The sequence below is a fragment of the Bos taurus genome, chromosome 10, assembly GCF_002263795.3.
Source record: "Bos taurus isolate L1 Dominette 01449 registration number 42190680 breed Hereford chromosome 10, ARS-UCD2.0, whole genome shotgun sequence".
In the NCBI taxonomy this organism is placed as follows: Eukaryota; Metazoa; Chordata; class Mammalia; order Artiodactyla; family Bovidae; genus Bos; species Bos taurus.
This window is the reverse complement of record NC_037337.1, coordinates 61,038,688-61,065,577: the sequence shown is the minus strand read 5'-3', so window position 1 is coordinate 61,065,577 and position 26,890 is coordinate 61,038,688. Positions and strand designations below refer to the sequence as shown.

Here is a 26,890-nt window from a genome sequence, read left to right as displayed (position 1 = left end):
AAAGTCTTCCTTTTAAAATATTGAAAGCAATCAAATACAGCCAAAACAAAAACAGGAAAATGACCCCCAAACCAAAAAACCCCCTTGGTCTCTGCATCCTTTTAAACAAATCATGGAACCTATGCACCTTCACTTAGGGAATTAATCTGCTGCCAGTACCTAGCTACAGAATAATTACCAGCTTAAGTGATACCACCTGGGGTTATTTGCATTTGCGGTCATCTTGCAAATACTTAATGGAAATACTTGTTTGTGACATAGGACAGAAATCTCATAGAATGAAATCTCCACCTGCTGGGTATTAGCTCTATTGCTTTTCTAAGGTTGGCTTTGCTCCCCTTTCGTTGTTCCTAAGTTTTAGTATTTGTTCTCTGTTAACTTTTTTCTCTATAATTAAGTCTTAAAGTTCTCTCTACTTCCTGGTTTATGACTGTCATGTGACAGTTAACAATATTACAGCATACTAAAACTTGAAAATGCTTTTTCACCCTTGAAACATAAAAGAGTGGGTCTTTAGTTATGAGAAAGATATGTTCTTTTTGATTCTGGAGACCAGCACAACCTTGGATGAGTTACAAGTGTCATATATTATTCTGTGTTTCCATTTTATGCCATTTTAGTCATAATGCTTGATATTTCTATAGTTACCCTATGAGAAGGGGGATGGTAACGTACTAAAAGTGAAGAACTGTTTACTAAATTTCCTTTGAGTTGTTTCTTGCCTTAAAGGACCTTTACAGTATTTATCCATGCATGCATGTGTGTTAAGTTGCTTCAGTTGTGTCTGACTCTTTGTGACCCTGAGGACTGTAGCCCGCCAGGCTCCTCTGTCTGTTGGATTTTTCAGGCAAGAATACTGGAGTGGATTGCCATGCCCTCCTCCAGGGGATCTTCCTGACCGAGGGATCCAACCTGCGTCTCTTATGTCTCCTGCATTGTCAGGAGGGCTCTTTACCACTGGCACCACCTGGGAAGCCCAGTTGTTTATGCAGCAGACACTTGTTAATGTTTAGTGTTCTGTGCTAGCTACGGCAGAGGTCATATAGTAGTCCAGTAAGGGTGCCTTTTGCCATTTTCTTGTTTTCCACTTAATACAGTTATTAACTTCAAGCAATGTTTGAGCCACTTATTCATTTTATCAGGAGTGAGTCCAGTTAAGTCTAGAGAGTATATCTACAAACCCACCTAACTGTTCATATGTTACAATATGCTGAAAGGGAAAAACATGCATGAGTGTCCCATTATCAGATTGTCCTTTTTTGGAACTTCTGCTCTTTCTTCAGCATACTGTCAACTGGAAAAACACACAACATGAGAGTTGTGAGTTAAGTTTTATTTGGGGCATAATGAGGACGATAGCCTTGGAGGCAGCATTTCAGATAACTCTTAGAAACTGCTCTGAAGAGGTAGGGTGGAAGGTCAATATGTGTGTGATTTTGGTGAAGTGGACTACTTGCTATCAAGCAAACATTATTTTGCAGAAAGTTGCTGCTAGTCTCATGAAGGTTACTGCTAGTCACAAGGAGCAGATGCCACCATGAAGGATGTTAATACTTTTCTAAATCTGAGGAGATGCAAGAATTGGACTCATAAACTCTTCTGAAAATATCTGTCTGAAGGCCTGTTCTGCCGGTTTTTCCCAGAGCATCAAGTGCCTCATTCCTGATCTCCACCCTGAACTCCTTTCAGGGTATGTTGAGGGTCAATGGTCACAGCAGCTTGCATTTAATCCTTATAGAGGTAGATGGCAGGTGTCAATTTTAGTTGGCAATGCCTTTTCAGCTTCACAGGGCACTTTTTTTTTTTTTTTTTAGAACAGGAAGTTGTTCAGTCGTGTCCAACTCTTTGCGACCCCATGGACTGTACTCCACCAGGATTCTCCATCCATGGGATTTTCCAGCCAAAAGTACTGGAGTGGGTTGCCATTTCCTTCTCCAGGGGATCTTCCTGATCCAGGGATCGAACCCGGGTCTCCCGCATTGCAGGCAGATGCTTTACCATCTGAGCCACCAGGGCACATGACTTTCTGAGTAAAGGGACTAGTCAACCATGTCATATATTTTAGTAAACTTAATTTCTTTTTTATTCATTAAAAAAAATCAAATAGAAGTAGAAACTCTAATTTCTTTTTCTGTATCCCAATCTTGCTTGCTTCCTGTACTTCAGATCCCACTGTTCTAAGTTTTCATTCTTAGCATTTCTTTGCATTTAGAACCACTGTTCTAAATAGATCAGTTTATAGACATACTATCTAGATTTAACTGAATTCACTCCTGATAAAATGAACTACTGATCTAAGTTTCTGTGCATTCTCTTCTCTTTTCCTTCTCTTTGGGATTAAATTTTATTAAAAAAATTTTTTTTTTTTTTTAGTTTTTTAAAGTTTTTATTTTATTATTTATTTTTTAAGCTTGCTTACACCAGGTCTTAGTTGTGGTACACAGGCTTAGTTTCCCCATGGTACATGAGATCCCAGTTCCCTCATCAGGGATTGATTCCGCATCCCCAGTATTAGAAGGTGGATTCTTAACCACTAGACCACAAGGAAGTCCCATGAGATTAAATTTTAAATTGTTAGATTATTATTGCTTTTTGGTAACAGCTTTATTGATATATAATTCACATACTATATAGTTCAATTGTTTAGAATTTACAATTAAATCATTTTTGGTATATTCACAGGATTGTGCAACCATCACCATAATCAAACTTAGAACATTCCCATCCCCACCCCCCACAAAGAACTCTGCATCTGTTAAGCTTTCACTTCCTTAATACCTGCAAGCCCTAAGCAAATTCTAATGTACTCTTTGTAGATTTACTTATTCTGCTGCTGCTGCTGCTAAGTCGCTTCAGTTGTATCTGACTCTGTGCGACCGCATAGACGGCAGCCCACCAAGCTCCCCCATCCCTGGGATTTTCCAGGCAAGAACACTGGAGTGGGTTGCCATTTCCTTCTCCAGTGCATGAAAGTGAAAAGTGAAAGTGAAGTCGCTCAGTCATGTCCGACTTTTAGCGACCCCATGGACTGCAGCCTACCAGGCCCCTCCATCCATGGGATTTTCCAGGCAAGAGTACTGGAGTGGGTTGCCATTGCCTTCTCTGTTACTTATTCTAGACCATTCAAATAAATGGAATCAGATAATATGTTTTTGTCTAAGTGTGTGACTGGCTTCTTTCACTTAATACAATGTTTCAAGGTTCAACCATGTTGTAACATGTTATCAATATGTCATTCCTTTTTATGATTGAATAATATTCTGTTGTTTGACATACAACATTTTGTTTACTCATTCATCAATTGATGGGCATTTCGGTTGCTTCCACCTTTTGGCTCTATGATTAATGGTGCTGTATAAACACATTCTTAATATGAAAGATTTGAATTTTTTAAAAGTATAGTTAGTAAAGCCTGAAAACCCTACAGTTCTTATTCTTATGATCTGATTCTTATCCTTACTGCCAATACTTACTTCCCTTCTTGGAAGTTTCATTTGTTTTGTTTCCTTGTGATATCATTGTATCCTTTTGGTATCATTGTATCTTTATCATATTGTTAACATTTTTATAAAAATTGTATTATATTCATATAAGTAGAATCATATTTGGTTTTCTGTAATTTACTTTTTTCCACTTAATAATATTTCTTAGAGATTCTGATATATCACTCCATAAAGATATATTTTATTTTTTAATGACAATTTCATAGTACTAATATGATTATTTAACCACTCAATTATTAGAGTATACATTGAAGTTTCCAATTTTTCACTCACAAATATTGCTGCATTGCTGCAGTAAAAATCTTTATACATTTATCCTTAAGCATTTTTTATGTTTCCTTAAGCTCGTTCATGAAAATGGAACCGGGTCAAAGGTAATAAACATTTAAAATTTTGGCAGTTTCAAAAAATAAAAATAAAAATTTAATAGTTGCTGCCAAATGGCCCTGCCACCTCCCAAAAAGATGTTATTAGATTGTCTGATTCTAGTTAGTTTTTAGAAACTCCTTATGTATGTATGTATGTTTTGAATGAATATTTTTGAATAAACCCGTATGATGTTTTATATGTTTTAGGTATATTATTCCCAGTTTAACAATTTTCCTTTGACTTTATGTTTTTGTTGTGTAGACATTTTATATTTTATGTAGTGTGTTACAGTGTTGAATGATAGTATCCTTGTCTTGATTTTTATTTTAATGGGAAAGCTTTTAATATTTTTGTCATCAAATATGTGATGTTTGCTATTTCTGGCAAGTAGCCTTGATTAAATTAAGGACATTTTCTTTTTTTCTAGTATGTCAAGAGCTATTTTATTTTAAATTTAAACTTTTGTTAAAAACTTGGGAATGTCTATTGAATTATACTGGAGTGGGAAGCCTTTCCCTTCTCCAGGGGATCTTCCCAACCCAGGGACTGAACCAGGTCTCCCACATTGCAGGTGGATTCTTTACCAGCTGTACCACAAGGGAAGCCCAGTAATACTGGAGTGGGTAGCCTATCCCTTCTCCAGGGGATCTTCCCAACCCAGGAATTAAACCAGGGTCTCCTGCATTGCAGGTAGATTCTTTACCAACTGAGCTACCAGGGAAGCTCTATATATACATAAATATATGTGTATATATATATCTGCATATTTTGTGATCATGGAGCTATCCCTTCTCCAAGGGATCTTACTGACCCAGGAATCGAACTGGGGTCTTCTGCATTGCAGGCAGTTTCTTTACCAACTGAGCTATCAGGGAAGCTCTATATATACATAAATATATGTATGTATATATATCTGCATATTTTGAGATCATGGAGCTATCCCTTCTCCAAGGGATCTTACTGACCCAGGAATCGAACTGGGGTCTCCTGCATTGCAGGCAGTTTCTTTACCAACTGAGCTATCAGGGAAGCCCCATATATACATACATATATGTATACATATGTGTCTGCTTATTTTGAGAAGATCATGGAGTTATCGAGTTTTTTCCCTTTTTATTAAGTTAGAATAGTATATTTAATCAACATAGTTCCTAGTACTACTTCATATTCCTGGAAAAAGCTCTGGTCACATATATTATAAAATAATCTATGTTGGATTAAATTTACCAATATTTTATTTAGATTTTTTTATACCATTTTAACAAGTGAGAGTAGCCTATAGTTTGCTTTTGGGGGCTATTTGTAAGTGTTAGTAGAAGGGTTATACTATTCCCAAAATTGGATGGGAAGGCTTTCCACCACTTCTATTAGAACCATTTATGAAAAAAAAAAATTTTTTTTTAAAGGTCTTACAGGACTAACACATAGTCTTTTCTGGGTCTTGTTAAGGGGATTATTTCCAACTACTTTGTATGTTTCTGTTTTCTGTTTCTCCTGTCAAAGTCAAGCAGGGATGGGGAATTTTAACTCCTCAGTTTGGGTCAGTTCAGTTAGGTCAGTCGCTCAGTCGGGTCCGACTCTTTGCAACCCCATGAATTGCAGCACGCCAGGCCTCCCTGTCCATCACCAACTCCCAGACTTCACCCAAACTCATGTCCATCGAGTCAGTGATGCCATCCAGCCATCTCATCCTCTGTCATCCCCTTCCTCCTGCCCCCAATCCCTCCCAGTATCAGAGTCTTTTCCAATGAGTCAACTCTTTGCATGAGGTGGCCAAAGTACTGGAGTTTCAGCTTTAGCATCAGTCCTTCCAAAGAACACCCAGGACTGATCTCCTTCAGAATGGACTGGTTGGATCTCCTTGCAGTCCAAGGGACTCTCAAGGGTCTTCTCCAACACCACAGTTCAAAAGCATCAATTCTTCAGCGCTCAGCTTTCTTCACAGTCCAACTCTCACATCCATACATGACCACTGGAAAAACCATAGCCTTGACTAGATGGACTTTTGTTGGCAAAGTAATGTCTCTGCTTTTGAATATGCTATCTAGGTTGGTCATAACTTTCCTTCCAAGGAGTAAGCGTCTTTTAATTTCATGGCTGCAGTCACCATCTGCAGTGATCTTGGAGCCCCCCTAAATAAAGTCTGACACTGTTTCCACTGTTTCCCCATCTATTTCCCATGAAGTGATGGGACCACATGCCATGATCTTAGTTTTCTGAATGTTGAGCTTTAAGCCAACTTTTTCACTCTCCTCTTTCACTTTTCATGAAGAGGCTTTTTAGTTTCTCTTCACTTTCTGCCATAAGGGTGATATCATCTGCATATCAGTTTGAGTAGTGGGAACTTATTTCTGTGGGCTCCTGTGTCCTTCTGACATGTTACTGTTATTGTGAGCACTTTACTTTCTGCCACAACAATATGTTCCAAGATTGTACTATACTGTCCCTGCTCCAGCTCTGGAATTATTTCTTCCGAATCCTGATTTCTTTTGAAACCAAGATCTAAACACTGGATGCTCATTGCTATTGGGATGTTAATGCTTCTAGGCCATCTCAGTGCTTCACTTTGCTTCTTTCTTATAACAAAATTTTATGACAATCACTTGATAAAAATTTCTAGAAGCTATATTCTTTTTTAATAATTTCATATTACTTCATTTTGTAAATAGACCATACCTTATCTTCCCAGGTGGCACTAGTGGTAAAGAACCTGCCTGCCAGTGCAGGAGATGTAAGAGAGGAGGGTTCGATCTCTGGGTAGGGAAGATCCTCTGGAGGAGGAAATGGCAACCCATTCCAGTGTTCTTGCCTGAACAATTCCTTGGACAGAGTAGCGTGGTGGGCTATAGTCCATGGGATTGCAAAGAGTCGGACTTGTAAGAAGCAATTTAGCACGCATACATGCAGGTTGTTTCTGGTGTTTTGCAGTTACAATTCTGTAATGAATAATCTCATGAATATGTATTTTCATATTGCTGGAGAATACCTTTAGGGAAGATTTTTCACATAAGCTTGTTGGGTAAAATTTAGTGCCAATGTATTTTTGTTAGATACAAAGTTTTGCCCAATTCACCCTCAAATGTGTTGTCCTGCTTTGCATTCCCAACCCAGTACCTCTTTCCACAGAACCTCACCAACAGAGTGTGTTGTTACTTTTTAATATTCAGTCTTCTGGTATCTTGGTGTAGTTTTAATTTGCATGTCTCTAATTTCATGTGCTTAAGGTTCATTTATGAACTACTCTTAGTATGGATTTTCTGTTCTTTTGCACATTTTTCTGTCAGATTTTTGTTAATTTTTCACTTCAGTTTTTGAGTTTTTAGAATTGTAGTTGATTTACAATGTTATATTTGTTTTAGGTGTACAACATAGTGATTCAATATTTTTATAGATTATATTCCATTTAAAGTTATTACAAAATAATCAGCTGTATTTCCCTTTGCTGTACAATATATCCTTGTTGCTTATCTATTTTATACTTAGTAGTTATGTCTCTTAATCCCATGGCCCTATCTTGCTCCTCTTTGCTTCCTTCTCCCCACTGGTAATCACTTACTTGTTCTCTATATCTGTGAGTCTGTTTATGTTTTGTTATATACATTCATCTGTTTTACTTTTTAAATTCCACATGTAGGTGATCAGTTCAGTTCAGTTCAGTCGCTCAGTCGTGTCTGACTCTTTCGACCCCATGAATCGCAGCACACTAGGCCTCCCTGTCCATCACCAACTCCCAGACTTCACCCAGACTCATGTCCATCGAGTCAGTGATGCCATCCAGCCATCTCATCCTCTGTCATCCCCTTCTCCTTCTGCCCCCAATCCCTCCCAGCATCAGAGTCTTTTCCAATGAGTCAACTCTTCGCATGAGGTGGCCAAAGTACTGGAGTTTCAGCTTTAGCATCAGTCCTTCCAAAGAACACCCAGGACTGATCTCCTTCAGAATGGACTGGTTGGATCTCCTTGCAGTCCAAGGGACTCTCAAGAGTCTTCTCCAACACCACAGTTCAAAAGCATCAATTCTTCAGCGCTCAGCTTTCTTCACAGTCCAACTCTCACATCCATACATGACCACAGGAAAAATCATAGCCTTGACTAGACGAACCTTTGTTGGCAAAGTAATGTCTCTGCTTTTGAATATGCTATCTAGGTTGGTCCTAACTCTTCTTCCAAGGAGTAAGCATCTTTTAATTTCATGGCTGCAGTCACCATCTGCAGTGATTTTGGAGTCCAAAAAAATAAAGTCTGACACTGTTTCCACTGTTTCCCTATCTATTTCCCATGAAGTGATGGGACCAGATGCCATGATCTTAGTTTTCTGAATGTTGAGCTTTAAGCTAACTTTTTCACTCTCCTCTTTCACTTTCATCAAGAGGCTTTTTAGTTCCTCTTCACTTTCTGCCATAAGGGTGGTGTCATCTGCATATCTGAGGTTATTGATATTTCTCCTGGCAATCTTGATTCCAGCTTGTGCTTCTTCCAGCACAGCGTTTCTCATGATGTATGCTGCATATAAATTAAATAAGCAGGGTGACAATATACAGCCTTGACGTACTCCTTTTCCTATTTGGAACCAGTCTGTGGTTCCATGTCCAGTTCTAACTGTTGCTTCCTGACCTGCATATAGGTTTCTCAAGAGGCAGGTCAGGTGGTCTGGTATTCCCATCTCTTGAAGAATTTTCCACAGTTTATTGTGATCCATACAGCCAAAGGCTTTGGCATAGTCAATAAAGCAGAAATAGATGCTTTTCTGGAATTCGCTTGCTTTTTCCATGATCCAGTGGATGTTGGCAATTTGATCTCTGGCTCCTCTGTCTTTTCTGAAACCAGCTTGAACATCTGGAAGTTCACGGTTCACGTATTGCTGAAGCCTGGCTTGGAGAATTTTGAGCATTACTTTACTAGCGTGTGAGGTGAGTGCAATTGTGCGGTCATTTGAGCATTCTTTGGCATTGCCTTTCTTTGGGATTGGAATGAAAACTGACCTTTTCCAGTCCTGTGGCCACTGCTGAGTTTTCCAAATGTGCTGGCATATTGTGTGCAGCACTTTCACAGCATCATCTTTCAGGATTTGAAAAGCTCCACTGGAATTCCATCACCTCCACTAGCTTTGTTTGTAGTGATGCTTTCTAAGGCCCACTTGACTTCACATTCCAGGATGTCTGGCTCTAGGTCAGTGATCACACCATCGTGATTATCTGGGTTGTGAAGATCTTTTTTGTACAGTTCTTCTGTGTATTCATGCCACCTTTTCTTAATATCTACCTCTTCTGTTAGGTCCATACCATTTCTGTCCTTTATTGTGCCCATCTTTGCATGAAATGTTCCCTTGGTATCTCTAATTTTCTTGAAGAGATCTCTAGTCTTTCCCATTCTGTTGTTTTCCTCTATTTCTTTGCATTGATCGCTGAAGAAGGCTTTCTTATCTCTTCTTGCTATTCTTTGGAACTCTGCATTCAGATGCTTATATCTTTCCTTCTCTCCTTTGCTTTTTGCTTCTCTTCTTTTCACAGCTATTTGTAAGGCCTCCCCAGACAGCCATTTTGCTTTTTTGCATTTCTTTTCCATGGGGATGGTCTTGATCCCTGTCTACTGTACAATGTCACGAACCTCGTTCCATAGTTCATCAGGCACTCTATCTATCAGATCTAGTCCCTTAAATCTATTTCTCACTTCTACTGTATAATCATAATGGATTTGATTTAGGTCATACCTGAATGGTCTAGTGGTTTCCCTAATTCCTTCATTTTAAGTCTGAATTTGGCAATAAGGAGTTCATGGTCTGAGCCACAGTCAGCTCCTGGTCTTGTTTTTGCTGATTGTATAGAGCTTCTCCATTTTCGGCTGCAAAGAATATAATCAATCTGATTTCAGTGTTGACCATCTGATGATGTCCATGTGTAGAGTCTTCTCTTGTGTTGTTGGAAGAGGGTGTTTGCTATGACCAGTGCATTTTCTTGGCAAAACTCTATTAGCCTTTGCCCTGCTTTATTCCATATTCCAAGGCCAAATTTGCCTATTACTCCAGGTGTTTCTTGACTTCCTACTTTTGCATTCCAGTCCCCTATAATGAAAAGGACATCTTTTTTGGGTGTTAGTTCTAAAAGGTCTTGTAGGTCTTCATAGAACCATTCAGCTTCAGCTTCTTCATCGTTACTGAGGGGCATAGACTTGGATTACTGTGATATTGAATGATTTGCCTTGGAAACGAACAGAGATCATTCTGTCGTTTTTGAGATTGCATCCAAGTACTGTATTTCAGACTCTCTTGTTGACCATGATGGCTACTCCATTTCTTCTAAGGGATTCCTGCCTGCAGTAGTAGATATAATGGTCATCTGAGTTAAATTCACCCATTCCAGCCCATTTTAGTTCACTGATTCCTAGAATGTCAACGTTCACTCTTGCCATCTCCTGTTTGACCACTTCCAATTCGCCTTGATTCATGGACCTGACATTCCAGGTTCCTATGCAGTATTGCTCTTTACAGCATCGGACCTTGCCTCTATCACCAATCACATCCACAACTGGGTATTGTTTTTGCTTTGGCTCCATCCCTTCATTCTTTCTGGAGTTATTTCTCCACTGATCTCCAGTAGCATATTGGGCCCTACTGACCTGGGGTGTTCCTCTTTCAGTATCTTACCATTTTGCCTTTTCATACTGTTCATGGGGTTCTCAAGGCAAGAATACTGAAGTGGTTTGCCATTCCCTTCTCCAGTGGACCACATTCTGTCAGACCTCTCCACCATGACCTGCCCGTCTTGGGTGGCCCCAGGGGCATGGCTTAGTTTCATTGAGTTAAACAAGGCTGTGGTCCTAGTGTGATTAGATTGACTAGTTTTCTGTGATTATGGTTTCAGTGTGTCTACCCTCTGATGCCCTCTTGCAACACCTACCTTCTTACTTGGGTTTGTCTTTCTTGGACGTGGGGTATCTCTTCATGGCTGCTCCAGCAAAGCGCAGCTGCTGCTCCTTACCTTGGACGAGGGGTATGTCCTCACCGCCGCCCCTCCTCACCTTGAACGTGGAATAGCTCCTCAAGGCCCTCCTGCGCCTGTGCAGCCACCACTCCTTGGACGTGGGGTTGCTCCTCTTGGCCTCCGCCCCTGGCCTCGGACGTGGGGTAACTCGTCTTGATTGCCGCCCCTCCGGCATGGGGTCCTACCGTCTTCTGCCCCTGACCTCGGACGTTGGGTAGCTCCTCTCGGTCGCACCCTGTGCGCTGTCTCAGCCGCCCGTGCCCTGTGCGCCATCGTCGCAGCCACCAGGGCTCTTATGTAGGTGATAACAGAGTATTTGTCTTTCTCTGACTTATTTCACTAAGCATAATATTCTCTAGGTCTATCCACATTATTGCAAACGGCAGATTTTCATTCTTTTTCTGAGTAATATTCCACTCTGTGTGTGTAGATATATATCCATCATATTCATCTATTAATGGGTACTTCAGTTATTTCTGTATATTGGTTATTGTAAAGAATGCTGTTATGAACATTGGGAGTACATGTATCTCTTTGAATTAGTGTTTTCATTTTCTTTGGATGTATACCCAGCAGTGAAATTTCTGGATTATGTGGTAGTTGTATTTTTAGTTTCTTTGAGGAGCCTACATACTTTTTCTCATAGTGGCTGTGCCAGATTATATTCCTACCAACAGTGTAGGAATCACCAACAGTGATTCCTTTTACTCCACATCCTTGCTAACATGTGTGTCTTTTGGATGATAGCCATTCTGATAAGGGTGAGGTGCTATCTTGTTGTGGTTTTGATTTGCATTTCTCTGAAGACTAGTCATGTTGACAATCTTTTCATGTGCCTGGTGGCCATCTCTGTGTCTTTATTTGAAAAAAAAAAAAGTATATATATATATATATTCAGGTTTTCTGCTGATTTTCTAATTGGACTATCTTTTGATATATAGTTGTATTAGCTATTTATGTATGTTGGATATTAACCCTTTATTGGTCATTTCATTTGCAAATATTTTTTCCCATCGAGTAGGTTGTTTTTTCATTTTGTTGATAATTTATTTTGCTGTGCAAAAGCATTTAAGTTTAATTAGATATCATTTATTTTTTTTTTTTTTGCTGTTATTTCTTTTGCCTTAAGAGATAAATTAAAAAAATATTGCTATGATTTATGTCAAAGAATTATCCTGTCTGTGTTCTGTTCTAGGAGTGTTATGGTTTCAGAGTTTTTATAAAAAATATAAAGAATATATCTGTAACATATGCTGTAAATATATTCCCTTAGTTTGCTAGTTTTCTTTTGATTTTGATTATGACATTTTCTGCCATGTAAATGTTTCTAAAAATCTTTTGTAGTCAAATTTGTCAGTTTAAAAGTTGCCTCAGAATTTTGAGTCATAGTTAGAGAAACTTTTCTCTATGTTGAGTTATACTGAAATTCACGTGTATTTCTTCCTGGTGCCTGATCCACTTAGAGTTTATTCCTGTGTAAGAGATGGACCTAATTTTATCTTTTCCAGAAAATTTTACCAGTTGTATTAGCACTGTTGATTACTTTGTGTCTTGATGTGAGATGCCAGTTTCCTCATAGACTGGATTTCTATATGTACTTGCATCTATTTTTGAACCTTTTATTCTGTTGAAGTCTGCTTGTCTCTATATGTATTGAAACTTCACTGTTTTCATTACAGAAGCTTTATAGTATGTTTTAATGTTTGGTAGGGTTACTCCTTCCTGATAGTGTTTCTTTTTTTAAATGTTTTATCCACTGTTTCTGCATATTAGTTTTCCACATGAATTTTTATATCAATTTGTCTATATAAGAAAAGCTCGTTGGTATTTTTTGGGAGGATTGCGTTAAATTTATAAATTAACTTGGGAATAATTATCCTTATGATGTTGGGTCATTTTATCCAAGAACAAGGGATGTCTTTCCATTTCTTTGAAACTATTTTCTCTCTTTCAAGAGTGTGTAAAGCTTTTCTTAAATAAATTTTACATATTTCTTGTTAAGTTTATTCCTAAATACTTAGTGTTTTTTCGTTGCTGTGAATAAGGTATATTCTTCCATTATAGTCGTAACTGATGATTATTTATGCATAGGAAGGGTATTCATGTTTGGATGTTTATTTTATATTCTGCTGTCCTTGTGAATTCTTTTATTAAGTTGGTTTTAGCGTTAATCCTCTGGGATTCTCTAGATATCCTACTGTATTATCTCCAAGTAGAGATAGTTTTACTTCTTTTTTGATTTTTATTTCTCTTGTCTAATGATCAAATTGCCAACATCCTTTGGATCATAGAAAAAGCAAGAGAATTCCAGAAAAACATCTGGAAACATTTCTGTTTTATTGATTACGCCAAAATCTTTGACTCTAGATCACAGCAAACTGTAGAAAATTGTTCAAGAGATGGGAATACCACCTTACTTGCCTCCTGAGAAATCTGTATGCAGGTCAGGAAGCAACAGTTAGAACTGGACATGGAACAACAGACTGGTTCCAAATAGGAAAAGGAGTACATCAAGGCTGTATATTGTCACCGTGCTTATTTAACTTATATGCAGAGTACATCATGCAAAATACCAGGCTGGATAAGGCACAAGCTGGAATCAAGATTGCCAGGAGAAATATCAATAACCTCAGATATGCAGGTGACACCACCCTTATGGTAGAAAACGAAGAAGAACTAAAGAGCCTCTTGATGAAAGTGAAAGAGGAGAATGAAAAAGTTGGCTTAAAACTCAACATTCAGAAAACTAAGATCATGGCATCTAGTCCCATCACTTCATGGCAAATAGATGGGGAAACAATGGAACAGTGAGAGACTTTATTTTTTTGGGCTCCAAAATCACTGCAGATGGTGATTGCAGCCGTGAAATTAAAAGACTCTTGCTCCTTGGAAGAAAAGCTGTGACCAACCTAGACAATATATTAAAAAGCAGAGTCATTACTTTATGAACAAAGGTCCATCTAGTCAAGGCTATGGTTTCCCCAGTAGTCATGTGTGGATGTGAGAGTTGGAGTATGAAGAAAGCTGAGCGCTGAAGAATTGATGCTTTTGAACTGTGGTGTTGGAGAAGACTCTTGAGATCTCTTGGACTGCAAGGAGATCCAACCAGTCAATTCTAAAGGAAATCAGTCCTGAATATTCATTGGAAGGACTGTTGCTGAAGCTGAAACTCCAATACTTTGGCCACTTGATTGGAAGAACTGACTCCTTGGAAAAGATCCTGATTCTGGGAAAGATTGAAGGCAGGAGGAGAAGGGGACGACAGAGGATGAGATGGTTGGATGGCATCACTGACTCGATGGACATGAGCCTGAGCAAACTCCAGGAGTTGGTGACGGACAGGGAAGCCTAGTGTGCTGCAGTCCATGCGGTCACAAAGAGTCGGACACGGCTGAGTGACTGAACTGAAGTGTCTAATTGCATTACCTGTATCTCCAGTACTGTGTGATTAGATGTGGAGACAGTGGAAATTTTTGTCTCATTTTTGATCTTAGTGGAAATGTCTCTAGAATTTCCTCATTAGCTCTTGGATTCAAGACTGAGATATATGTAATCACGTTAAGATAAACACCTTTGGGGACTTCCCTGGTGGTCCAGTGGTTAAGAATTTGCCTGCCAGTGCAGGGGACCTGGATTCAGTCCTTGGTCCAGGGAAGATTCCACATGTCGTGGGGCAACTAAGCTTGTGTGCCACAACTACTGAGCCTGCAATCTAAAGCCTGCAAGCCATAATTAGAGTAGTCCCTGCTCCTCACAACTAGAGAGAGCCTGCAAGCATCAACGGAGACCCAGTGCAGCCAAAAATGAATAATTAAGAAAAAATAGAAACACCTTTGGGAATGAATTTTATGACTTCTTAGCATCTATGAAAGTAGTCCTATAATTTTTTTCTTCTTAGATTTAATATGATATATTATTTTAATGGATTATCCTAATATTTTCAACTTTGCATTCCTGGAGTTAATTCCACTTGACATGAACTATTTTCTTAATGTGGTGCTGCCTTATACTTACTGAACTTTTATTAATTACATTTGCATTAATATTCAAAAGTGACATTAGTCTGTAGTTGCGTTTTCTTGGACTATGTTTATCTGGTTTAGGTATCCATACTACACTTGCTTCATAACAAGAATTAGACAATTTTTCTTTGTTTTTCCATGCTCTGGAACAACTTGTGAAACATATGGGCTATCTGATGTTCATGCTTGGGTAGAATTCTCTTGTAAAACATATGGGCTTAATGCATATGTGTCAGTGGTTCTTTGATGAATTTACTTGTTCTATGGAAATGGATCTGTTTTTATAAATTGTATTTCCCTAGGAAATATCCATTTTCTGTAGGATTTCTATCGTGGCTATCCCACAGAAACAGGATGGACCCCCACCCCCAAATTTGGTTTGAATATTGAGACTGGTAATACCACATGAAGAAGAGGGTATGAAAAGTTTATTATTCACATAATGAGATTTTCTGGGGAGGGCGGAGCAGGCCACCCAAATTGATCAAAAGTGGCTTGAGAGAACAGGAAAAGGGACTAGCATGAGGTTTTTGTAGTGGTTAGGAGATGGAGCTGGTGTGCTGTGGTTTGGTTGGTGACAAAATAGAGAATACTTGGCTTTTCTACAAAGTACTCTTTTATTATTTATTTGGCTATGCCAGGTTTTACTTGCAGCATGTGGGATCTTCAGTTGTGGCACACAAGATCTAGTTCTCTGACCAGGGATCAAACCCTTGCCCCCTGCATTGAAAGTGTGGAGTCTTAGCCACTGGACCACCAAGGAAGTCCCTCTTTTGACCTATAAAATTTCTTTTGTTTAATGTTGTCTCATCCTTGTCATTTCTTATTTTGTGTTTTATTAGCCCCCATTTTCTTAGCTAGTGGTTTGTCTATTTTGTGCACGCAGAAAATGATAGAAGTCTGGAATAGTGAAGCAATGAGAAGGAAGAAGACTTTATATCCTTGAATGATCATCTATAATGGAGATGATCTAAATGACTATCTAAAAGACTCTTCATCTCTGTAGGACAAATACAAGAAGCTAGCATCTGAATGCATGCAGAATGCTGATGAAGATTCCACTATGACATCAGCTCTGGGACTTCCCTGGTGGTGCAGTGGATAAGAACCTGCCTGCCAATGCGGGGGACACGAGTTTGATCCCTGGCCCAGGAAGATTCCACATGCTGCAGAGCAACTGAGCCCATGTACCACAACTGTTGAGCCCATGCTCTAGATCCCAAGAGCCACAACCACTGAGTCCACCTGCTGCAACTATTGAAGCCCATGCGCCTGGAGCCTGTGATCCACAAGAGAAGCTGCCATGATGAGAAGCTCACACACTGCGACCCATAGTAGCACCTACTTGCTGCAACTAGAGAGAGTCTGTGGAAAGCAACAAAGACCCAGAACAACCAAACGTAAATAAATAAACAGAAACAAACAAACAAAACAAACATCAGCCTGGGTTCCTGGATGACCCAGGAGGGCTCGAGTTGGTGGAGAAGGATGTGAGCTCACTTGTTCTGATGAGAACACCAAAGTCACAACTAACTGCTGAACAGCTATTTCCAAAAGTCCTGGAACCTACCAAAAAATACCCTACTTCCAAAGACAAAGAAGAGGCCACAACAAGATGGGGGGGGCATAATTGTGATAAAATCTAATCCATACCTTCTGGATGGGTGCCTCACAAACTGGAAAACAATTATACCACAGAAATTCTCCCACAGAAGTGAAAGAATGAGCCCCATGTCAGGCTTCCCAGCCTTGAGGTCCGGCAACAGGAAGAGGAACCCCCAGAGAATCTGCCTTTGAAGGCCAGTGTGGTTTGATCACAGGAATTCCACAAGCCTGGAGGAAACAGAAACTCCACTCTTGGAGGGAGCACACAGGGTCTTTTGCACACCAGGACCCAGAGGGGAAAAAAGCAGTGACCCTGTAGGGTACTGGGGTAGACTTACCTGCTAGTATTGGAGGGTCTCCTTTGGAGGCAGGGGGTAGCTGTGGCTCACTGCAGGATCAAGGACCCTGATGGTGAACTCTCCTGGAGGCCACCATTAGCCCCACCCAATGGCCTGCAGGCTCCAGACCAAACAATCAACAGGGAGGAAACACAGCCCCACCCATCTGTAAATAGAGTTTGGGATGGCTGTCCCAATTTTAGGAGGACATCTTGAATAACTTCCAAGAATATTCAGTGTATCTTTTTATCATTTTAATAAATTTCCTTTTTCCTTAAATTTTTTGGTATGATTTTGTTTATTGTAACTAGTTGATTTTTAAGATCAATTATTTAATTAATGAATGTCTTGAATATGGTAGGTCTATTAGATATTTACTGTCTTGCTGTTATTACTCAGATACAACATATTGTGGGACTACAAACAGTGGTAGGTCTTCATAGAAGTGACTTGAGATGATTTAACAGCATAAAATTATTAAATATAAGCCTTTTTGATCTGGGAGGGGCCTATAAGGAATCAGTTCAGTTCAGTTGCTCAGTTGTGTCCAACTCTTTGTGACCCCATGAATTGCAGCACGCCAGGCCTCCCTGTCCATCACCAACTCCCAAAGTTCACTCAAACTCATGTCCCTCGAGTTGGTGATGCCATCCAGCCATCTCATCTGCTGTCGTCCCCTTCTCCTCCTGCCCCAAATCCCTCCCAGCATCAGAGTCTTTTCCAGTGAGTCAACTCTTCACATGAGGTAGCCAAAGTTCTGGAGTTTCAGCTTCAGCTTCAGTACTTCAGTACTGGAAGTACTTCAGTTCCTTCCAAAGAACACCCAGGACTGATCTCCTTTAGAATGGACTGGTTGGATCTCCTTGCAGTCCAAGGGACTCTCAAGAGTCTTCTCCAACACCACAGTTGAAAAGCATCAGTTCTTCGGTGCTCAGCTTTCTTTATAGTCCAACTCTCACATCCATACATGACTACTGGAAAAACCATAGCCTTGACTAGACGGACCTTTGTTGACAAAGTAATGTCTCTGCTTTTGAATATGCTATCTAGGTTGGTTATAACTTTCCTTCCAAGGAGTAAGTGTCTTTTAATTTCATGGCTGCGATCACCATAAGGAATATCTAGTTCAAATTTTCTAATCTTACAGATGAGGATCCAAGGGAAAATGATTTTCCAAACTTTAGCATTGAAGTAGAAGCCCCATTGGAATTAGAATTGTAGTCTCCTGTAAAGTAATGCTCAAAATTCTCCAAGCCAGGCTTCAGCAATATGTGAACCATGAACTTCCTGATGTTCAAGCTGGTTTTAGAAAAGGCAGAGGAGCCAGAGATCAAATTGCCAACATCTGCTGGATCATGGAAAAAGCAAGAGAGTTCCAGAAAAACATATATTTCTGCTTTATTGACTATGCCAAAGCCTTTGACTGTGTGGATAACAATAAACTGTGGAAAATTCTTCAAGAGATGGGAATACCAGACCACCTGATCTGCCTCTTGAGAAATCTGTATGCAGGTCAGGAAGCAACAGTTAGAACTAGACATGGAACAACAGACTGGTTCCAAATAGGAAAAGGAGTACATCAAGGCCGTATATTGTCTCCCTGTTTATTTAACTTCTATGCAGAGGACATCATGAGAAATGCTGGACTGGAAGAAACACAAGCTGGAATCAAGATTGCCGGGAGAAATATCAATAACCTCAGATATGCAGATGACACCACCCTTATGGCAGAAAGTGAAGAGGAACTAAAAAGCTTCTTGATGAAAGTGAAAGTGGAGAGTGAAAAAGTTGGCTTAAAGCTCAACATTCAGAAAACAAAGATCATGGCATCCGGTCCCATCACTTCATGGGAAATAGATGGGGAAACAGTGGAAACAGTGTCAGACTTTATTTTTTGGGTCTTCAAAATCACTGCAGATGGTGACTGCAGCCATGAAATTAAAAGATACTTACTCCTTGGAAGGAAAGTTATGACCATCCTGGACAGCATATTCAAAAGCAGAGACAGTACTTTGCCAACAGAGGTCCGTCTAGTCAAGGCTATGATTTTTCCTGTGGTCATGTATGGATGTGAGAGTTGGACTGTGAAGAAGGCTGAGCACCAAAGAATTGATGGTTTTGAACTGTCGTGTTGGAGAAGACTCTTGAGAGTCCCTTGGACTGCAAGGAGATCCAACCAGTCCATTCTGAAGGAGCTCAGCCCTGGACTTTCTTTGGAAAGAATGATGCTAAAGCTGAAACTCCAGTACTTTGGCCACCTCATGGGAAGAGTTGATCATTGGAAAAGACTCTGATGCTGGGAGGGATTCAGGGCAAGAGGAGAAGGGGACGACAGAGGATGAGATGGCTGGATGGCATCACTGACTCGATGGACACGAGTCTGAGTGAACTCCGGGAGTTGGTGATGGACAGGGAGGCCTGGCGTGCTGCAATTCATGGGGTCGCAAAGAGTCGGACACGACTGAGTGACTGATCTGATCTGATCTGATCTGATGTGATATCCAGTCTAGTTTTCATTTGTACTAGGTTGAATAGCATGTCTCTTAATTCATGTCTACCTGGAACCTCAGAATGCGACCTTATTTGAACTAGCATCTTTGCTTTTGTAATCAAGTTAAGATGAAGTCATATTGAATTGAAAAGCAGAAGACTCAGGTTAAATCCCTGGGTCAGGAAGATCCCCTGGGGAAGGGAATGGCTACCCCTCCAGTACTCTTTCCTGGAAAATTCCATGGACAGAGGATCCTGGTGGGCTATAGTCCAGGAGGTTGCAAATAGTTGGACATGACTGAGCAACTAACACACGTACATGCATACATGTGCATGTGCATGTGCGCCCACACACACACACACACACACACACACACACACACACACATCCAGTAAGTCTGATGGCCTATAAGAATGAAAAGCAGTCACAGATAGAGACACACAGAGGGAATTACATGTGATAACATAAGCAGACAGTGGAGTGATGCAGTTGCCAGCCAAGGAATGCCAAGAACTGATGGTCACCATCAGAAACTAAAAAGAGGCAGGGAAGGATTTTCCCCTCTAGGTTTCAGAGGTTTTCAGAGGTGCTGCCAAACTCTGATTTTGGACTGCTGGTCTCTAGAACTCAGAGACAATAAATTTCTGTTGTTTTAAGTCATCCAGTTTGTGAAGCTTTATTGTAGCAACCCTAGGAAACTGATACAGTACTCCATGGCTACATTTTTTAGTATCAAGAGATTCTTCTCTGAATATTATTTAGAAATTATACAGAAGGTTATATTCTTCATAACTGAAGGAAAGAAGTTTTTCTTTGTGTATGTCTGTATTAAATTTTTTACTCTTCTGTGTGCTTAGCTATACTCTTGTGTCACTTAGGGGGTTATAGATTGTTTCATCCAGGGATTTTCAAAGAAGTGTCAGTAAAATAGCTTGCTTTCATTATTTTTAAAGATAATAGTGGTGATGTATATGAACTATCTGTGTGGTGTTTGTGGGTGTGTGTGTGTATCACAGGTTTTTCTATTATCTGGATATTATGAAATATGCTACTCTTGTTTTCAGATTGCTGAAGCTAAAAGAGATGTTTAATTCTAAGTTTGGATCTGTTCCCAAGTTTTATGTTCGAGCACCAGGAAGAGTCAATATAATAGGTATGTAGAAAGTTCTTTTTCTTAATTTTTTTCCTCCTTTGATAAGATCCAAATTTTTGTTAATATATCAGGAGAACTGGAAAAATAGAATGTTTCCCATGTATCTACTATAGCAAGTTAAGCTTTTTTCATAAGAAAATACGATATTTTCATCTTTCCCAGTCCATTTATTGATGTTAGTTTTGTCCATTCATTTTTAAAATTCAGAAGTTTGTTGAAACCTGGTTGTTCCCATTATTTTCATGAAAGATAGAAAGATTTTTCTGGGTTGCAGGTTAAGTTTTTTGACTACAGTGAATAATTTTGGTGGTTTTACATTTATTCATTGGATTAGAAGAATACAGGGAAGCCCAATAATCCCTTGCTTTTAAAAATGTGGTGGCCTAGAGAATGAATATCTGAATGAATGAATGTTTTATCAAGAGAACTGAGAAAATTCCAAATCAAAGGAGGATTAAAAAGAAAACTTTGTATACTAGAAAGTGAAAGTGAAAGTCGCTCAGTTGTGTCCAACTCTTTATGACCCCATAGAGTGTGTCCATGGAATTCTCCAGGCCAGAATACTGGAGTGGGTAGCCTTTCCTTTCTCCAGGGGATCTTCCCAACCCAGGGATCGAACCCATGTCTCCCACATTGCAGGTGGATTCTTTTATAAGCATACAAAAAGTTAGTTGAAATAGTATAACGAACTCCCATGTACCCAAAATGTAGCTTCAATTATTAACTCAGGAAAGCTGATTTTCAAGCATATATGGAGGATTTTAAAAATATGAGATATTTGAACATGGTTAAATGAGGTAGAAGAGGGGAATTGAGTAAAGTCAGTGGAGAGAAAGAGATCAAAGATATCTGAGAAAAGAAGAGATAGAGAAGGATTCTCAAGAGGGCAAGAAGGGTTGGTATCTACAACATAGAAAGAGGGCCACTTTGAGTCTTTTTAAACAGAAGGTGGGAGTAAAAAGGATGCAGGTTGATGTAAATAAATGTATAATTTTGGTATAGAAGGTTGAGGGAGTCCTTTTGGGGGAAGGTTGAAAGTGTTGGATGTTTAAAGAGATGGCAGAATGTTTGAAACAGCTTTGTCAAGGATGGGAGAGGGAGATAACTGGAAAAAAAGAAAAAGTTTGCTTGTAACAGTCAGATCTGGTTAGAGCTGGAGACCATGGAATTGTAGCAATAACAATCTGCAGGTTTGTTCATTTCCCCACTGCCTTTCAGCTAGTCCAAGTTGCCTACATTCGATCTAGCTTTAGGGTTTTGTTTTGGACGGAGGTTACAGAGAATGACAATGCCATCCAGAAGTTGCCAATACTGTCAGAAGGGGTAGATGAAGTAATGAACCCTGGAAAATATGCTAGGTAGAAAAATAAAGGTAAGAGGGAGCCTATAGGTTACAGAGGGCAAAGAACTGAATCTGAAAAACAGGTTAAGTAGGATAAACTGAATAAGAGAAATGGCACTTTGGAAAGTTTTAGTAAAGAATGTGATATTTGGAGCAAAAATCCATAGATAGAAAAGTTCTAGGTGATAAGGAGTTCTATGGTCATTACTGGATTTGTCAAGACCATTTAAGTAAGATAGTTGAAGCAGAGAGGAGGTCAAGTTCTCCAGAGGTCAAGGCATTAGGAAACTGGGGCCTTGGACTGAGTTGTTTTACAAGATTGGGATGGAGAGAGTGGAATGAGATGCAAAGGTCTTCAGAGAGGAGCAGATGTCTAAGATAGTCAGAGATGAATGTGGTGGAGATGAGAAAATGTGGTTTGAACCTCCAAAGCACAGGACAGGAAAAAGTCCTGGAAACAGCAGAGTTGGGAGGAGGTTATCACCAACTCCATGCTACTGAGAGAGAATTGCAAAGCATCAGTATCCTCAGAGGAGAGCCAAGTTTCACTTAGTTTGGGGAGTAACAATTTTCCTGAGTAAGTAATTCTTACTCAATGAATGCTGACTATCTCATTTTAAGAAAAGGGGGGGGATTATGCTCTAAGATAGTTATTTAATTAGTTCTTAGGATGAAATGAATTTCAATCTTTATTAAAAGAATTATTATATTTTCTGTTAAAGTGTCCAAAATGTAATCATTGTTTTTTTCCTTACTTGTCAACAGTTCTTGCTCCCCAGGATGGGTTCCATTAGTTTTTGCAAAGGGAGGAGTCTTCATTCTCAGAAGGCTGTCATTCACACTGTAGCCTTCCCAACAAAATCTGGTACCTCCCTAGAATTCTACTTATTCAAATATGCATTTTCTATTTGTGAACCACTGTCCTACATTGTAGTTTTGAAGGAATTTGGGGAGAAAGACAACTTTGAATTGTCATTTGAGTTGTTCACTCATCGTTGTCAATTCATTAAAAAAGACAACAACTCTAATTTTCTTAAAGGACACATCAGTGTAGAAACAAAAGAGTTCTGCCTGGAATAATATGTAGAATCATATTTATTTAAAAATGTAATCAGGCGGTTGAATTGTCTTTTGTACATTTTATGTTTCTTAGTTGATCAATGTCTGCCATAGAAGCAAGCAGATAGGGCTTCCCAGGTGGCGCTAGTGGTAAAGTACCTGCCTGCCAATGCAGGAGAAACAATCAGATATACAAACCAGTCTCAGGAATATATAAGTGAGCTTGCTTAGCTCATCTTTCTTGAATTGTTATTTTCTTTTAATATTATGAATAAAAACCTTGAGTTTAAATGAGTAATTTGGAGGAAACATTATGGGGTAGCAGGCAAAAAAATTCCTGCTGATGATTCATAGAGGAATTAGAATGAAAAGAATAGTTTTCTATTTCCCTATTATATATAAAATTAAATATTTTTTTCTAGCTTCCTTTTCCTTATCCTAGCTATGTCTAGCACATTCAACACAACTAATCAGTGTCTATCTAATTTGTTAGGCATTTTATTGGGCCACAAAGATAAATAAAGCAAGTCTTCACCATAGTGAGTTCATTGGCTAGTAAGGAAAAGAGTGGTACTCACGTAATATTAATATAAGAGAGAGGATGCTAAAGGTTTCCATTGTCCATATTGAAAAAGTTAATACAAAGGAGCAACAGAGAAAGGAGACATTGCTTTTCTTGATGCTCCATATAACTAGTCACAAAACATAAATATTCAAATATAATTATTATGAATTAGAAAGTGGAAAAAACTTGAAAATATTTAAAGAAGTTGAAATATTAGCAGAAACTAATAACTAATATACTTATTCTAGCAAAAGTTCCTGGTTCAGATGTCAGTGAGAGAAAGAAAATTGAATCACTTTCTGCCTTTAGTATTTTTATTTTTTGTTAAAACCAGGCTAGTGGTCAAGTTTTTCCTATATGTCAACTTACTTGAGTTTCTCATGTTTCATATGCCAGCAATGATTAAAAAATGCTTTCTCTTTATTCTAGGAGAGCATATAGATTACTGTGGATATTCTGTTCTTCCTATGGCTGTAGAACAAGATATGTTAATAGCTGTGGAACCTGTGAAAACACATGTTCTCCAGCTGGCCAATACCAATCCCTTGTACCCGTGAGTATTTAGAATTGCTACCGTGTATGTGTGTGTGTGGTGTGTGCATGGGTATACGTGTGTGTCTTTGTATTTGTACTCAAATGGTATCTTTAGGTAATATCAAATTTATAATAAGTCATTTAATTTATTGAAAATTTGTATCTGACTTCAAAAGAATCTGTTCCTATTTAATATTTGTTCATTTTGTTCATTTACTTAAGAAACATTTATTGTTGTTGTTTAGTCACTAAGTTGTGTCCAACTCTTTACTACCCCATGGACTGTAGCTTGCCAGGCTCCTTTATCCATGGGATTTCCCAGGCAAGAGTACTAGAGTGGATTGCCATTTCCTTCTCCAGGGGATCTTCTTCACCCAGGGATTGAACCTATGTCTCCTGCATTGGCAGGTGGATTCTTTACCACTGAACCACCTGGAAAGTCTGAGAAACATTTACTCAAGATGTATTCTGTGTCCTACATTATTTTAGATACTGGGTCAAAAAAGGATGAAAATAACCCTTTGCCCAGAAGATATGTATCATCTGTTGAGCTTAACTATCTCTAGCAAAGTCAAGGTGTATGCCTTTCTTGTATTACTAGGCCACCCTCTCATTCTCTTATCATAACATCTTACCATGTTGTATAATCATTATCTGCTTACTTGCCCGTACTCCCATAGATTGTAAGCTCTGTGACTTCAGGTAGTGTTACCTCTCCAGTGCTCTAGCCTCAGTGTCAAACATAGAGTCTGGAACACAGTAGATATATGTTTCTAGTACATATGCTTTATCAAGTTAAGGGCATATTTTTGTTGTTGTTTTTACTGTTTTGGCTATACCACGTGACTTGTGGAATCTTAGTTCCTGACCAGGGATTAAAACCTTGGCCCTGGCAGTGAAAGTGCCAAGTCCTAACAACTGGACCACCAGGGAATTCCCTGTTGTTGTTTTTTAATTCTTGATTTACTAAGATTAAAAAAGTCACTTAATGATTATTGGATTTTATTAAATGCTTGTGTAGTATTGAAGATAAGTTTTAAGATATTATGAATTATACCAATGTATTTTCCAATGTTGAACTCTTTGCATTCCTGGGATAAGTCCAGTAAGCAGGACCTGGTTTGTTAATTATAATAAAAGGTCTTGGCATGTAATTAGCGCATTATATTTTTGGCTTATTGTTCATTGGACAGTTTGCTTGCAGTAATATTCATTCATTCAGCAAATATTTTATATGTATCTATACCAGGTTATGCAAGATAATAAAAATTCCTGACTTTTAGGTGAAAGTTATTGTGAAAGGTCATTTTTCTGTTTATTTTGCATGATTGAGATGTTACGTACATTTAGGACCCTTTAAGGAGAAGGCATGGAGAAGGAAATGGCAACCCACTCCAGTATTCTTGCCTGGAGAATCCCAGGGACGGGGGAGCCTGGTGGGCTGCCGTCTATGGGGCCGCACAGAGTCGGACACGACTGAAGCAACTTAGCAGCAGCAGGACCCTTTGAATAAAATCTTACATTATCTCAAATACAATTTTGTGTCATTGTAACCATTTAAAACTGGGTGCCATAATTTGTTATATTGATTTATTCAGATTCACTGAACACTCCCACATGTTAAATGTGGGAATTTCACTTTTTTCCCCACAAAAGCAGAGCCTGAGATAGACGTGGAAGGAGGGAGAGCATTTGGGAAATAGTGCCAGGAGCAGTAGTGAAAGAGGATGGAGACTCAACTAGGGAAGCAGAGGTGAATTATCAAGGCAGGTAGCTCCTGTGTAAATAAGGGGCTTTACTCCACTGGACCCTTAGGACATATGCATCATGCTTTCCAGAACTGTCCACATGTCTAGCATGCATTGCATGAAGAACCCATAATTTATTTATTCACCATTGATGAATATTTGGATTATTTCCAGCTTTTGGCTATTATGAATAATTCTGCTATGAATCAGTTCAGTTCAGTTCAGTCGCTCAGTTGTGTCCGACTCTTGCTACCCCATGGAATGCAGCACGCCAGGCCTCCCTGTCCATCACCAACTCCCAGAGTTTACTCAAACTCAGGTCCACTGAGTTGGTGAAGGCATCCAACCGTCTCATCCTCTGTTGTCCCCGTCTCCTCCTGCCTTCAGTCTTTCCCAGTATCAGGGTCTTTTTCAAATGAGTCAGTTCTTCCCATAAAGTGGCCAAAGTATTGGAACTTCAGCTTCAGCATCAGTCCTTCTAATGAATATTCAGGACTGAATTCCTCTAGGATGGACTGGTGGGATCTCCTTGCAGTCCAAGGGACTCTCAAGAGTCTTCTCCCAACACCGTAGTTCAAAAGCATCAATTCTTTGGTGCTCAGCTTTCTTTTTGGTCCAACTCTTGCATCCAAACATGACCACTGGAAAAACCTTAGCCTTGACTAGAGAGACCTTTGTTGGCAAAGTAATGTCTCTGCTTTTTAATATGTTGTCTATCTTGGTCATAACTTTTCTTCCAAGGGGCAAGCGTCTTTTAATTTCATGGCTGCAGTCACCATCTGCAGTGATTTTGGAGGCCCCCCTCCCTGAAATAAAGTCTGTCATTGTTTCCACTGTTTCCCCATCTATTTGCCATGAAATGATAGGACTGGATGCCATGATCTTAGTTTTCTGAATGTTGAGTTTTAAGCCAACTTTTTCATTCTCCTCTTTCACTTTCATCAAGAGGCTCTTTAGTTTTTCTTTGCTTTCTGCCATAAGGGTGGTGTCATCTGCATATTTGAGTTTATTGATATTTCTCCCGGCAATCTTGATTCCAGCTTGTGTTTCATCCAGGCCAGCATTTCTCATGATGTTCTCTGCATATAAATTAAATAAGCAGGGTGACAATATAATGCCTTGACGTACTCCTTTCCCAATTTGGAAACAGTCTTTTGTTCTGTGTCTGGTTCTTACTGTTG

The 26,890-nt window shown here is 39.2% G+C and overlaps 1 protein-coding gene across 5 annotated transcripts in view; it reads left to right on the top strand.

Moving 5' to 3' along the window:
• The window catches only part of GALK2 (galactokinase 2), a 155,926-nt gene that overhangs the window by 14,958 nt on the left and 114,078 nt on the right, over window positions 1-26,890 (top strand). For 3 of the 5 annotated variants that reach the window (XM_005211831.5, XM_005211830.5, NM_001038170.2), the window contains 2 exon segments: window positions 20,373-20,461; window positions 23,857-23,980. In XM_005211831.5, coding sequence (XP_005211888.1) covers window positions 20,373-20,461; window positions 23,857-23,980 — 213 coding nt within the window. 5 annotated transcript variants of the gene reach the window in all.